Source organism: Pelophylax lessonae (assembly GCF_965119305.1).
Source record: "Pelophylax lessonae genome assembly, chromosome: 8".
NCBI classification, from domain to species: Eukaryota; Metazoa; Chordata; class Amphibia; order Anura; family Ranidae; genus Pelophylax; species Pelophylax lessonae.
The window spans coordinates 241,270,300-241,284,207 of NC_138775.1; the positions used below are offsets into that span (position 1 = coordinate 241,270,300).

At 44.0% G+C, this 13,908-nt stretch overlaps 1 protein-coding gene across 1 annotated transcript in view; it reads left to right on the forward strand.

Annotated features, from left to right (window-relative positions):
• Window positions 1–382: 382 nt before the first annotated feature.
• The window catches only part of LOC309562236 (calreticulin-like), a gene marked incomplete at its 5' end in the record, with an annotated part of 72,188 nt that continues 58,662 nt past the window's right edge, over window positions 383–13,908 (forward strand). Inside the window, one exon of the mRNA XM_082266357.1 lies at window positions 383–599. Coding sequence (XP_082122483.1) covers window positions 383–599 — 217 coding nt within the window. The remainder of the gene's footprint in view (window positions 600–13,908) is intronic.

The window sequence follows — 13,908 nt, forward strand, 5'->3', positions numbered from 1 at the left end:
TCCAATGGTCCAGGCGCAGTCTGATCGCTCAGAGTTCCAAGACATTGATCGGTAGTCTGGACTCTTCCAGTGTCCAGATCCCCTGAGCAGAATTGTTGCAGAGGATGCCACCCCAGCTGGACAGGCTGGCATCCGTGGTGACCTCTGTCCAATACAAGAGGAGGAAAGATTTGCCCAGCCGAAGAGCCTAAGAAGGAAGCCACCATATCAGGGACTCCTTTGTTTCCTGTCTCAGCCAGATCTGATTGTCCAGAGACTGCAGATTCTTGTCCCATTTGGCTAGAAGCTCCCTTTTACAGGGACCTCGTATAAAACTGTGCAAACAGAACCGCCTCAAAGGTAAACACCATCAGGCCCAGCACCCGCATGCAAGTTCGGAGGGATGACCATCTGCTCGACAGCAGGTGACGAATTCCAGCCTGCAGTTTCTGGAGTTTGTCCAGAGGAAGGAGCAATCTGGCTAAGGCCGTGTCCAGAGTCAGAACTAGATAGTCCAACTTTGTGGACGGAACCAGAGCAGACTTCTGAAAATTTTGAATCCAGCCGAAACTCCCGTAGAGTTTGTATAGTGATTTCCAGGTTTTCCACCAGAGCAGTGGGTAACTGCGCTCGCAGACGGAGGTTGTCCAAGTAGCCCAGTACCACGATCCCCCGTTGGCAAAACAATGCTAGCTCCAGGGCTAACACTTGTGAAGACCCGAGGAGCAGAGGCGGGACAAAAGGGTTAACGCCACAAACTGATAATTCTCCTCTCCCACGGCAAAGCGGAGGAAGCACTGGTGACCGACATATTGGGATGTGAAGGTAAGAATCCTTGAAGTCGATAGAGGCAAGAAAATCCCCCTGATGCAGGGATGCCACCACCATGCAAATGGACTCCATCCTGAACTTCTGCACCCGGACAAAGCAGTTCAGCGCCTTGAGGTCCAGGATTGGACGCACCTTGCCTTCCTTCCTGGAAACTGTGAACAGGTTTGAGTAAAAAACCCTGAAAACGTCCTGAAGTCAGAACCGGGGCAATCAACCCTTGAAGCAACAGGTCTTGTAGCGCCCAAACAGACCCTGTAAACACTATAGGCAAATGACGGCGGGAAGGTGGTTACATTATCCTGACCGGACGTCATGATGGCGGCAGGATAATGCGCTCTGCGCGCCCCAGCGATCGGTGATGCGGCGTGTCACTCTGACACACCGTATCTCCAATCTCGGTAAAGAGCCTACTGACATAGGCTCTTTACCATGTGACCAGCTGTGTCCAATCACAGTTGGTCACATAGTAAATAGGAAGTGCCGTTGATTGGCTTTCCTCAGTTCTTCCCTGACAGGCACGAGTAGAGGAGAGCCAATCTGCGGCTCTCCTGACGGGGGGGGTCTGCACTGGTAATCAGAGCATTGATTACCAGTGCAGACCCTTGGGGGGGGTGCCACTAGAACCACCAGGGATGCCCACCCAAGACCCCAGGTAAGCCCACCCATGACCCCAGGGATGGCCACCAGGGATAGCAATCAGAGCTCAGGGAGCCCGCCAGTGCCCTCCCCATCAGTGCTGCCCGCCAGTGACCTCCCCATCAGTGCTGCCCACCAGTACCTATCTTTGCCATCTATTAGTGCCGCCTATCAATACCGCCTATCAGTGCCCACCAATGCTGCCTATCAGTGCCGCATATTAGTGCCACCCCATCAGTGCCTGTCAGTGCGGCCTCATCAGTGCAGGAAAAAACTTTTCTATTTTCAAAATTTTATAACATAAACAAAAAAAAAATGTTCTTTTTTTCAAACTTTTCGGTCTTTTTTTATTTGTTAAGCAAAAAAGAAAAAAACCTTGCGGTGATAAAATACCACAAAATGAAAGCTCTATTTGTGGGGAAAAATTACATAAATTTGGTTTAGGTACAGTGTTGCATGACCGCGCAATTGTCATTCAAAATGCAACAGCGCTAAAAGCTATAAATTGGCCCAGATGGGAAGAGGGAAAAGTGCCCGGTATTGAAGTGGTTAAAGGCCGGGGACTCTTCAATCGCAATCAGGGTTGCCTTGTTTAATCTGGAAACTGGAGGGTCCACCACTGGTGGAACAGTCCAATTCTTAATAAGGGACTCCTCATAGGGGTAACGCCTAGTAAATCGCTTAGGGACCCCAAGGGGATGCTTTGGTCGTCCCCACTTTTTAGCGACAATTCTGTCAAAATAGGCAGGGAAAGGAAACACCTTTTCCGCTCTAGATGGCTTGTGAAATCCAAAGAGAACCTGCGCCTCCGTCGCACCTGCAGCTGCGTCCTCCATCTTCAAGGTCTTACTCACAGATACAATCAGTGCTTCCACCAATGCCTTTTCATGCGTGGTTGCAGATGTGGAGGAATCCTCCTCACTATCTGAGGGTTCCGGGAGCGCGGTTGCAGACCCAGCAGGGTGACCCATGTCCGTGGTGGCTAAATTAGATTCAGGGTCTGATGAGGTAGGGGGAGACGGGGAGAGCTTTTTGCTAACACGTCGCCCGAAAGCCACCTCCACCCGGGACACAAAGGACTCCAGGATCGCCGTCAGTGCTCGATAGATGGTTGGGACCCGGAGGGCACTGCAGCCTCAGAGAGGGGATTAGGTGGCGAGATGTGCTCCAAAGACTCCATGAGTCAGCAGGGGGATCCCACAAAAAGAGTAAAACACTGCAAAGGTACAACCCCCACCGCGCTGTCAGCACCACCCAGTCGTCAGGCACAAAGCACCAGCGATCCTCAGCAGAGAGGGAGAGAACCCCACCAGATTCACCACCCAGCAGAAACAGGCACCTGCAGCCACCAGGATAATCTGCACTCCACGTGCGGCGATCAGGAAGTGAAAAGATCCAGGAGTCAGTACCAGGGGAAGAGGAGGGGCTCCCACCACCAAAATCTCTGCCCACAGGCCTCCACTGTCATGGCCGCCATGCAAAGAAAACAGAGGCTACAGCTAAATGGCGGCACCACACGTCTCCCAGGGCCCCAGGAGGGATCCCTATGTCTCAAGGATAGGCCCAGGCAAGATGGGGGGGCCCCGGCAGGAGCCCCCACCAGGTACAACCCCCCCCCGCACCGCCGGTGCCCCCATCGCCAGCATAGCGCCCTGCCCCCACCCCAGGAGGTGGACCACCAACAAAGCCCTAGCATAAGTGGAGGTAGGGTTGGGGGGACAGATGAAGAGAGGTGCCTGATGGGAAGGACGGGAACCCGGTGGTCCGACCATCCCAAGGAGGGGCCCACATCCACCCCAAAACCCTCCAGGGGGAGAGGGGAGGCAGCTACTCACCAGGAACCAGGAGGGCACCACTCCAGACAGAACCCCTCGCTTTTGAAATGGGGGAGCTGTCGGCCAGGAGTAACACTGCAACTTGGGGTGAGACCAGGTTGTATGCGACCTCGCGAGGCCTTTAACTCGCAGACCAGCCCCTGTCCGGTGGGGCTATGTCGCAGCCGACCTAGTACAGAACTGAGGTCTGCGCTGGCCACTAAACACTGGATCTAGATTTTCCAGCCCATAGTCCAGTCCGGCAGGTGATTGTAGATCTCACTGGAGAAAAATTTTCTATCTAAAAAGAAAAAAATTGCCAGGACCAGAGATCCCAGCAAGGAACTAGGTCCTTACTTCTGACTAGGCAGAAAAAAAGAGTACCTATAGCAGAGAGAGGGAATATATCCCCTGAGACTGCTCATAGGCGTAGCCAGATTATTTTTCTGCCTAGTCTCCTACTCCTGTAAGGGGCAGTAAAACTCAATGGTTATGAAGAGCAGGAGCTTTTTTTATTTCAGGTACTTATATAGCGCTGTCAATTTACGCAGCGCTTTACATATACATTCACATCAGTCCCTGCCCTCAAGGAGCTTACAATCTAAGGTACCTAACTCACATACATACACAGTAGGGCCATTTTTTTTTTTTTTATACAGGATCCAATTAACCTACCAGCATGTCTTTGCAGTGCAGGAGGAAACCGGAGTACCCAGAGGAAACCCACACAGGCACAGGGAGAACATGCAAACTCCAGGCAGGTAGTGTCGTAGTTGGGATTTGAACCACAGACCCTCTTGCTGCTAGGTGAAAGTGCTAACCACTACACCACTGTGCCGCCTGTACTGTATATATCCTGTATATCAATCATTCACCCTCCTCCACGCCTGTGATGAGATACTAGATCCAGTATATCTCCCTAGGTATTTATTAGGGAATGGTGTAACTGTATCCACTTACATAATGAAGGGCCACACATTTTTTATTGTTGACATTTAGGGGTTGATTAACAAAAACCGGAGAGTGCAAAATCTAGCGAAGCTCTGCATAGTAGCCAATCAGCTTTTAACTTCAACTTATTAAATTAAGCTTTGACAATAAAACCTGGAAGCTGATTAGTTTCTATCCAGAGTTGCACCAGATTTTGCACTCTCCAGCTTTAGTAAATTAACCCCTTATAGTGTATATCAACTTCTCAGAAAACATCATATATAATACTGATAAATATTAGATCATTTATTAGGTTATCACTGCAATTCCTTAGAGGTGCAAGATGCTCATGCCCATCTTAGACACTTTCTCATCTTTTCTTGCATGCATGTGGTTTGCTGTGATTGGCTGCCTTGGGTCTTCACCAACCTATAGCAGCAAGCCATCTGTTTGAGAATTAGTTTGAGGAGTAGAATCTAATTACAGGTGAAGCCACATGGGTCCAGCACATCACCTGCCTGGATACCTGTTGCTTTCTCGATTCCTCCTGATACATTTCTACAGGTATGCCGGATATTCTATTTAATTCCAATATATATGAAGATCTCTTCTTTTGTTAACATTTATTATCTATGTATCTTACATTTCTGAATGACTAAGGATTGTATTTGAATATTATGGGGCATTTATTTTATTGCATCTATATTTATCTTTAGTGTATATTGTATGTAATGTTTTTGAGTATGTAAAGTATGTGTGTTTTCCATTGTACTGCAATCTCCGTTGTAGCAGTGGACCTTATAATGTATCTGGGGGATCCTCTGTGTCATAAAGTATAATTATCATACTTTATATTTATATACACATTTTAGATGTATGAAATGCTCAGATCTGCTTATATATGTTTGGTTACATTAGGAATCTTGTGTAATTTTCTATCTATACCTCAAGAGCCAATCCTAGGGACCCTCAGTGGTACATGTACTGATGATATAGAATGTGTGGCTCTCTGTACCTATTAGCTCTTTGTGATTTATTAATACTGAACTGGGCAGCACAGTGGTTCCAAGACACTGTATGTTGCATGTTCCTCTTGCGTTTGAATGGATTTCGTTCCACATTCTGAAGACAAGGACAAATTGTACAAATTGACTATGCACATGTTTTATCACATTCTACATGCCGGACCCACGTCCAAGAAATTGGGTAGGGTTCAAAGCATAATTTGGTGACCTACCTTGTAAAAAAAAAAACGCTCAGAAAATTCTATGTAAAGGGCTATCCCTCATATTAGACATGATGCTCAGAGAGCTGACTGAGAGTCATATATGGCTGAATGAACATATGCATACATACATTACATTACTGATGTCCTGCCTTGTATACGGTGTCAGTAGTTCCTTTTTTATGTGAATGATTGCTAAGTATGAACTGCACTAGTACAGAACTAGACAACATACTGCATGTAATTCTCATAGGCAAATATTTTCCATAAAATATGTTGGTACATACAGCATAAAAGTATTATTATAAATGGCTTACACCACTTTAATGGAAATAAATCCAAAGATAAAGACCCATTCACCCCTTTATTTATTTCCTAAAAAGTGAGCAGGTGATTGATACATAAACACAGTATATATTGCATTGCTGATAATTTACGAAGCATTATGGACAAACATAGAGTACTTGTAATCAAACTACATGTTAAAACTAGCTTCAGATAAAGTGACCGTACTATGGATTATTTGATAAATTATGACTTCAATAAAGTATTACATATTTAAATAAGGTTGCTAAACATTGTAATAACTGGTAACCATACTTCAGATTCCACTATTTATTAACTTAAATCAGTTAGAATAATTAATGGGTATTTTGGTTGGTTGATGTGGTTTATGTACTTTGCTTTTAGACTTAGTACATAAAACATTACAAATTTAACTTAAAAAGTGAAGAGCAATGTGTAACGTTCATTAATACATAGCATTCTGTAAACAGTAACTGTTACGTGTTCTGAGTGCTGATAACTGATGAAAGGTAAAATCTGAATGGTTGCTCCGAGATATGGCACTATGCACATCATCATTATTTTTTCACTTCTTTATTATAATGCTACTAAACCCACAGCAGTAAAATCAGCCTGTATATGCAGTAAAGCATGCTTGTTATACTTGCTGTGGAACCTAAGGGGTTAACCGTCTGCATTGTGTATAAAGTCTGCTTGATCCTGTCTTCTCTGATCCTCCTCTTCTTCCACTGACTCCAGTCCATTTCCTGATAGAACAGAGCATTAGGGGACAAGCTGAACATGCTCAGTTTGGTGTGTATTGCTAGAGAGTTTTTTTTTTTTTTTTTGAGAGTGCATGTGATCAGCACAGGGCCAATCAGCACTGTCCAGACAGAGGGTCAGAGGTCCTGCAGCCTCATAGAACAATCAGGGGAGAATGAAAACTCTTTCAACAAGCTTTACCCAGACACTGACAAAAGTCACTAGACTGCTATATACTGCTGTTGAAAAAAGGGTATTTAGCAGTTTATATTTACTAAAATAATTACATTTCCATCTTCTGTGTACTGTGCCATAACTGTGGGATCCTGGTGGATGCTGAAAATCGCTTTATTAGACATCAATGAGCGGTTGTCCTGCTGCATTATGAACGCAGGAGATTGCTTACTCGGCATGGATGCCAATCAGAGAACCCTTTGCATTTTCTCAGTGAATGCAAAGTGCTCTCTTATTGGACAATATGGGTTCCAGCTTCCATGGGGATCCCAGAGTTATGGCACATATGAAAAAAATTGACATATCGAAACTTAACTTTAAAAATGTTTGGTGGAGGCAGGCAATGAGTACACACAAAATATATTTATTTTACAGAATACATTATAGAAATTGTTTAGATTTAACTGTGCTGCAGCTTGTACTGTTTTACCAGAGAAAGCAGAGCGCATTCCTGCACGATTATAAGTAGCAGAGTTATCAGCTTTTGATCTTTCCATATGCTGTATATCTTTGTTTCAACAATTACTAAATCCTTGCTCATTACTACTAGCAAAAGGTAAGCAGCACACACGTATCACAATCTAATGATGACGTCACCACTGGATGGCGTTGTCAATTATATAATAGTATATTTTCATTCTGCTTACCAAGCAATTCAGTACCAGCTGTTACTCATATTACAGTAAAGCTATCATTATAAATCCCTCTTGACATGCTGTAAATCAACGCGTCAGCATTTGTTTATTTTTTAAATTATTCATTACACTTTTGCCAGGCACAGATATTGGTTTTAGTGGTAGACTCCTATTTTATACCTAACACAGGTTATTTTGACAACATATTTTAGAGACTTTCAAGTAATGTCTCCATCCATTGAAACCTTAAATTTAAATGTAAATAAATGTAAATGAGAATTAAATCTTAAATTAAAATTAAACTGAAACCTTATATTCAGATTTTTATGTGACATGATATGGCATTCCTATCTTGGATAGAAGGTTTATCTCATATTATATTTTTCTACTTCTTTCTTGCCCTGAACAAAAACATGCTGCTCTGGGATTTATCATGCCAAACATGATTTGGTCCCTGACTACCAGAGCAGAGCAAGTTCAAAAAGAGAACTGTAGGAGGAAGAGGGTGCAGGAGATGTTGAGAGGAGTCATAAGACACTCATAGGTGTGCGCAAAGGATATGCCAAGTGTGCCTGGGCACACCCTAATTACCCAGTGTGGCTCATATTCCCCCTGATTACACCCCTGATTTTTCACCAAATAAAATAAAAAAAAATCAAATTTTTTATTTTTTCTGCAAAACAAATATTAAAAATAATAAAATTGTAAAAAATACCCTACTGACACTGACACCAATCTCTGCCCTTATGACATTGTCCACTGCTCTACTGACACCGTCAGTATATATACACAAACACACATATGTATACAGTATGTGTTTGAGCTTTGGGGTGCACACCCTAATACAATAGGCTGTGCACACATATGAAGGCACTTTATAGTTCAGGAATCTTGAAACCTTCTCTGCTTCCTCTTGTTCAGTTGTCTGTACAAATAAAAGGTAGCTCTACACATAAAGTAGACAATATGCTGCCTCCAACAGCATACAGTGGGTACGGAAAGTATTCAGACCCCCTTCAATTTTTCACTCTTTGTTATATTGCAGCCATTTGCTAAAATCATTTAAGTTCATTCTTCTTCCTCATGAATGTACACATAGCACCCCATACTGACAGAAAAACACAGAATTGTTGACATTGTTGCAGATTTATTAAAAAAGAAAAACTGAAATATCACATGGTCCTAAGTATTCAGACCCTTTGCTGTGACACTCATATATTTAACTCAGATGCTTTCCATTTCTTCTGATCATCCTTGAGATGGTTCTACACCTTCATTTGAGTCCAGCTGTGTTTGATTATACTGATTGGACTTGATTAGGAAAGCCACACACCTGTCTATATAAGACCTTCCAGATCACAATACATGTCAGAGCAAATGAGAATCATGAGGTCAAAGGAACTGCCTGAAGAGCTCAGAGACAGAATTGTGGCAAGGCACAGATCTGGCCAAGGTTACAAAAAGATTTCTGCTGCACTTAAGGTTCCTAAGAGCACAGTAGCCTCCATAATCCTCAAATGGAAGACGTTTGGGACGACCAGAACCCTTCCTAGAGCTGGCCATCCAGCCAAACTGAGCTATCGGGGGAGAAGAACCTTGGTGAGAGAGGTAAAGAAGAACCCAAAGATCACTGTGGCTGAGCTCCAGAGATGCAGTCAGGAGATGGGAGAAAGTTGTAGAAAGTCAACCATCACTGCAGCCCTCCACCAGTCGGGGCTTTATGGCAGAGTGGCCCGACGGAAGCCTCTCCTCAGTGTAAGACACATGAAAGCCTGCATGGAGTTTGCTAAAAAACACCTGAAGGACTCCAAGATGGTGAGAAATAAGATTCTCTGGTCTGATGAGACCAAAATAGAACTTTTTGGCCTTAATTCTAAGCAGTATGTGTGGAGAAAACCAGGCACTGCTCATCACCGGTCCAATACAGTCCCAACAGTGAAGCATGGTGGTGGCAGCATCATGCTGTGGGGGTGTTTTTCAGCTGCAGGGACAGGACGACTGGTTGCAATCGAGGAAAGATGAATGCGGCCAAGTACAGGGATATCCTGGACAAAAACCTTCTCCAGAGTGCTCTGGACCTCAGACTGGGCCGAAGGTTTACCTTCCAACAAGACAATGACCCTAAGTACACAGCTAAAATAACGAAGGAGTGGCTTCACAACAACTCCGTGACTGTTCTTGAATGGCCCGGCCAGAGGCCTGACTTAAACCCAATTGAGCATCTCTGGAGAGACCTAAAAATGGCTGTCCACCAACGTTTACCATCCAACCTGACAGAACTGGAGAGGATCTGCAAGGAGGAATGGCAGAGGATCCCCAAATCCAGGTGTGAAAGACTTGTTGCATCTTTCCCAAAAAGACTCCTGGCTGTATTAGATCAAAAGGGGGCTTCTACTAAATACTGAGCATAGGGTCTGAATACTTAGGACCATGTGATATTTCAGTTTTTCTTTTTTAATAAATCTGCAACAATGTCAATAATTCTGTGTTTTTCTGTCAGTATGGGGTGCTATGTGTACATTCGTGAGGAAGAAGAATGAACCTAAATGATTTTAGCAAATGGCTGCAACATAACAAAGAGTGAAAAATTTAAGGGGGTCTGAATACTTTCCGTACCCACTGTATGCTAGCTTTTATTTCTTAGTCACATGACAAAAAATCATACAACATAAAGAAATAAATCTAAAAATAAAAAAACATTTAAAAAAATCACATGATAAAATATGAATATAAAAAAAAAAAATCACATGACATCACACAAAAGGGAATCAGACGATGTGTCTACAGCATCATATAGAGTGGACCCATCATAAAGTACTTGTATGTAATTTCAAACTACAATATGCAGGTAAATATACATATCTGTAGCTAATTAAAAAAAAACTAAATAAATCCTAGTATAAAATTGAGGCAATAGTCTTGTGCTCTATAAGTGTAATGTCTGGTACACACTATTAGATCATTGGACGAATGATCGTCCTATTTTATTTTTTGTATGTTAGTCTCATATCGAAAATGAAGAGTTTACTAAAGTGGCAAAAATTCTTGTACAACACAGTAAAAATTTGAAAGTGATGTAATGTGTTGTAGTGATTTATATTGTGTTTTCGAACGACAACTGTACTGATTAAACGAAAATCAAAATCTGGTATTGTACAAGAACATTTTTCGTGCTTGTCCCATCCGATAATATATGATGAACTGTCATGATTGGCTCCCGAAAGTTGTGTTCTAACAATAAGATTATCGTACGATTGCTTTGAACGTGGTATTTTTCTGATCGTGTGTATGGACCTTAAAGGAGATGTACAGCCAAAGCTTGTTTGGCTGTATGACTCCTATGGATCACAGTAGTGTAGTCTGCACTCCTGTGACCCGTTGTCAGCAGAGAGCGGGCTGAAGTCCCCTCCCTGCTTACGTCACAGAAGTCAATCCAGGCTCCGCGTGATCGCCACAATGGAAGTCGGGATCCGCCAGGTGCTTGGACCGACACCCGGCTCAGCCTCTCAGCAAGCAGCTGAGAGTCTAAGCCGTCCGCTCTGCCCCCTCCACATCCCAGAGCTCCAGTGAGCCAGGAGGGGGCATAGCAGAGAGCCGGTGACTGACAGTCAGCAGCTCTCTGCTCACAAAGCTGTCAGAACTGAATAATTGGCGGTATTCGATCGCTCAGTTCTCAGTGTAGAGGCGCCGGGGGACAGATGCAGCAACCCAAACATCCCTTTTAAGTGACCAGAAGATTATTGTTCATTTCAGTGGTAAAGCAGTTACTATCACAAGTAAAAAGTCTGTCCCCCACTCTGATGTAGTGGAGCCAGATCCCTGTTTGTGTGTAAGCAACGGTCCTCACTCCTTGTGAGTTAGAGATGGAGTCTTCCACCCAGCAGGAAACAAAAGCTTACTGAGTGGAGGGCTCTTGCTCTGACTCGTAAATGGAATCCATTCACACTTGTGTATTGCTGCAACGCACGCTAAAATGCACCTGTTAACTTTTGTTCCACAATGCATGTCAACGTACCTGTTATATGTGAAGTGTGTTGTGGTGCCATGTATTGCGTATGAAACCCTAATGCACTGTGCAGTACAGTTAGAGTGCTGAGTCTCTACATAAACAACCCCCCCCCCCCCCGTTCCAGGCCATCAAGCACAAAATTGCCATAGTCCTGGGAAAAGGCATCCACATTCCGATGCAGGCTCCAAGGTTTATGCACCACTTCATGGTTGCTGCTTTATACCTATCATAGTCATCTTGATCTGGTCCCAAAACGCAGTACACTTTTTAAAACTTTACTGGCAGAAAGGGCTGTACCAATCTAGTCCTGCATACTCTAGGCCAGCCCTGAAATTTTCCACTCGCCTGCTCGCATTTTGCGAGTGGAAAATGATCGAGGGCAAGTGTGGGGCTGCCTCGGGAGCTGTTCTCCCAGCGATCGCCCCCGGCTCCTTTGACAGACAGAACACTGTTCCAATGCCAGGACGTGTGACGTCTATCCTAGGAGCCACTCCAAGAGGCGGGACTGTGTGTGACGGCGAGCATCCGGCAATTCAAATGAAGGCTGTTACATTGGGGCGATCCCCGCTCTGTGATGATCCGACTGACTTTCCTCTTCCTCTCCTCTCTCTTCCCCTGCACTGGTCAGAGTGCATTGATGGGCACAAGTGAGGCTGCATTGATAGGCACAGGTGAGGTTGCATTGATGGGCTCAGGTGAGGGGGCATTGAGGAGCACATGTTAGGCTGCTTAAAGAGTACCTGTCACTGCATATTGCTATCACAAGGGATGTTTACATTGCTTGAGACAGCAATAAAAGTGATCAGATTTTATTTTTTTTTTAAAAAACCTGTGTTAAAGTTAAAAAAATAAATAAATAAATAGGAAAAAAAATAAAAATTTTTAGCCGCCCCCGTCGCCGTTAGCTCGTGCACGAAAGAAAACGTATATGGAAGTCGAGCCGCGAATTAAATCACTGTTCAAACCACACATGTGAGGTATCACCACGATCGCCAGAGCATGAGCAATAATTAAAAAAACTCTAAACTGGTAACCGTTAAAATTTTTTAAAGCATCGCCTATTGCGATTTCTATTGACCTTAGTTTGCGCCATTCCACGGGTGTGCGCAATTTTAAACCTTAACATGTTGGGTATCTATTTACTCAACGTGACATTGTCTTTCACAATATACAAAAAAATGGGCTAACTAGTTTTTTTCAAATGCAGTGAAATGTGATTTTTCGCAATTTTTTTAAAAAATGGTGTTTTAAAGACCACTGCGCAAATACCGCGTGACAAAAAATATTGCAATGACCGCCATTTTATTCTCCAGAGTCATTTCTAAAAAAAATATATATAATGTTTGGGGGTTCTAAGTAATTTTCTAGCAAAAAATACTGATTTCAACTTGTAAACAAAAAGTATCAAAAATAGGCCTGGGGCTTAAGTGGTTAATGGGCACAGGTGAGGTGGCATTAATGGGCACTGATCAGGCTGCATTGATTGGCACAGGTGATGTTGCATTGCTGGACACTGGAGAGGCTGCATACATGGGCACTGGAGAGGGGGCATTAATGGACACAGGTGAGGCTGCATTAATGGGCACAGGTGACGCTGCATTGATGGGCACAAATGAGGCTGAATTGATGGGCATAGATGGGCCCTGATCAGGCTGCATTGATGGGCACAAGTGAGGTTGCATTGATGGACACTGGTGAGGCTGCTTAATGGGCACAGGTGAGGCTGCATTGATGGGCATATGTGAGGCTGCATCGATGGGCAAAGGGGAGGTTGCATTGATGGGCACAGATGAGGCTGCATTAATGGGCATTAATGGGCACTGATAAGGCTGCATTGATGGACGGGCACAGGTGAGGTTGCATTGATGGCCACAGGTCAGGTTGCATTGATGGACACTAGTGAGGCTGCATTCATGAACACTGGTGAGGGGGCATTGATGGGCACTGATGAGGTTGCATTGATGGGCACTGGTGAGGCTGCATTGAAGGGCACTGGTGAGGCTGCATTCATGAGCACTAGTGAGGCTGCATTCATCGGCACTTATTAGGCTGAACTGATGAGTCTGCAGTGATGGACACTAGTGAGGCTGCACTGATGGGCCCTGGTGAGGTTTCACTAATGGGCGCTGATGAGGCGACACTGATGAGGCTGCACTGATGGGCACTGATAGGCTGCATTGATGGGCACTTATGAGGCTGCAGTGATGGGCACTGATAAAGTTGTTATTAATATTTATTTTTGTAACTTCTACATTCATGCAAAAACATTTAACAGTTTAAATTTATGAGATAATTTATGAGGACGTGTTTAGGGGCGGAGCAAGGTAGGTGTTGGGTGGGGCAACTGGTGGCGAGTAACCCTTAAAGCCTGGCTAGTAGCTCAGGACTTGAAATTTTGAGGCCACCCTTTAAAGTAAGCAACATTTTTATATTCCGCCAGAAAGTCCTCAATATGATCGTTAGGTAACATCAGCTGTATAAAGTCACCAGCACAGATCTCACCTTCATTGGCATAGAGAACAGTGAAGAAGCAGAGGGTTGTGTTCCAAAAATTGGCCTAATCAACAT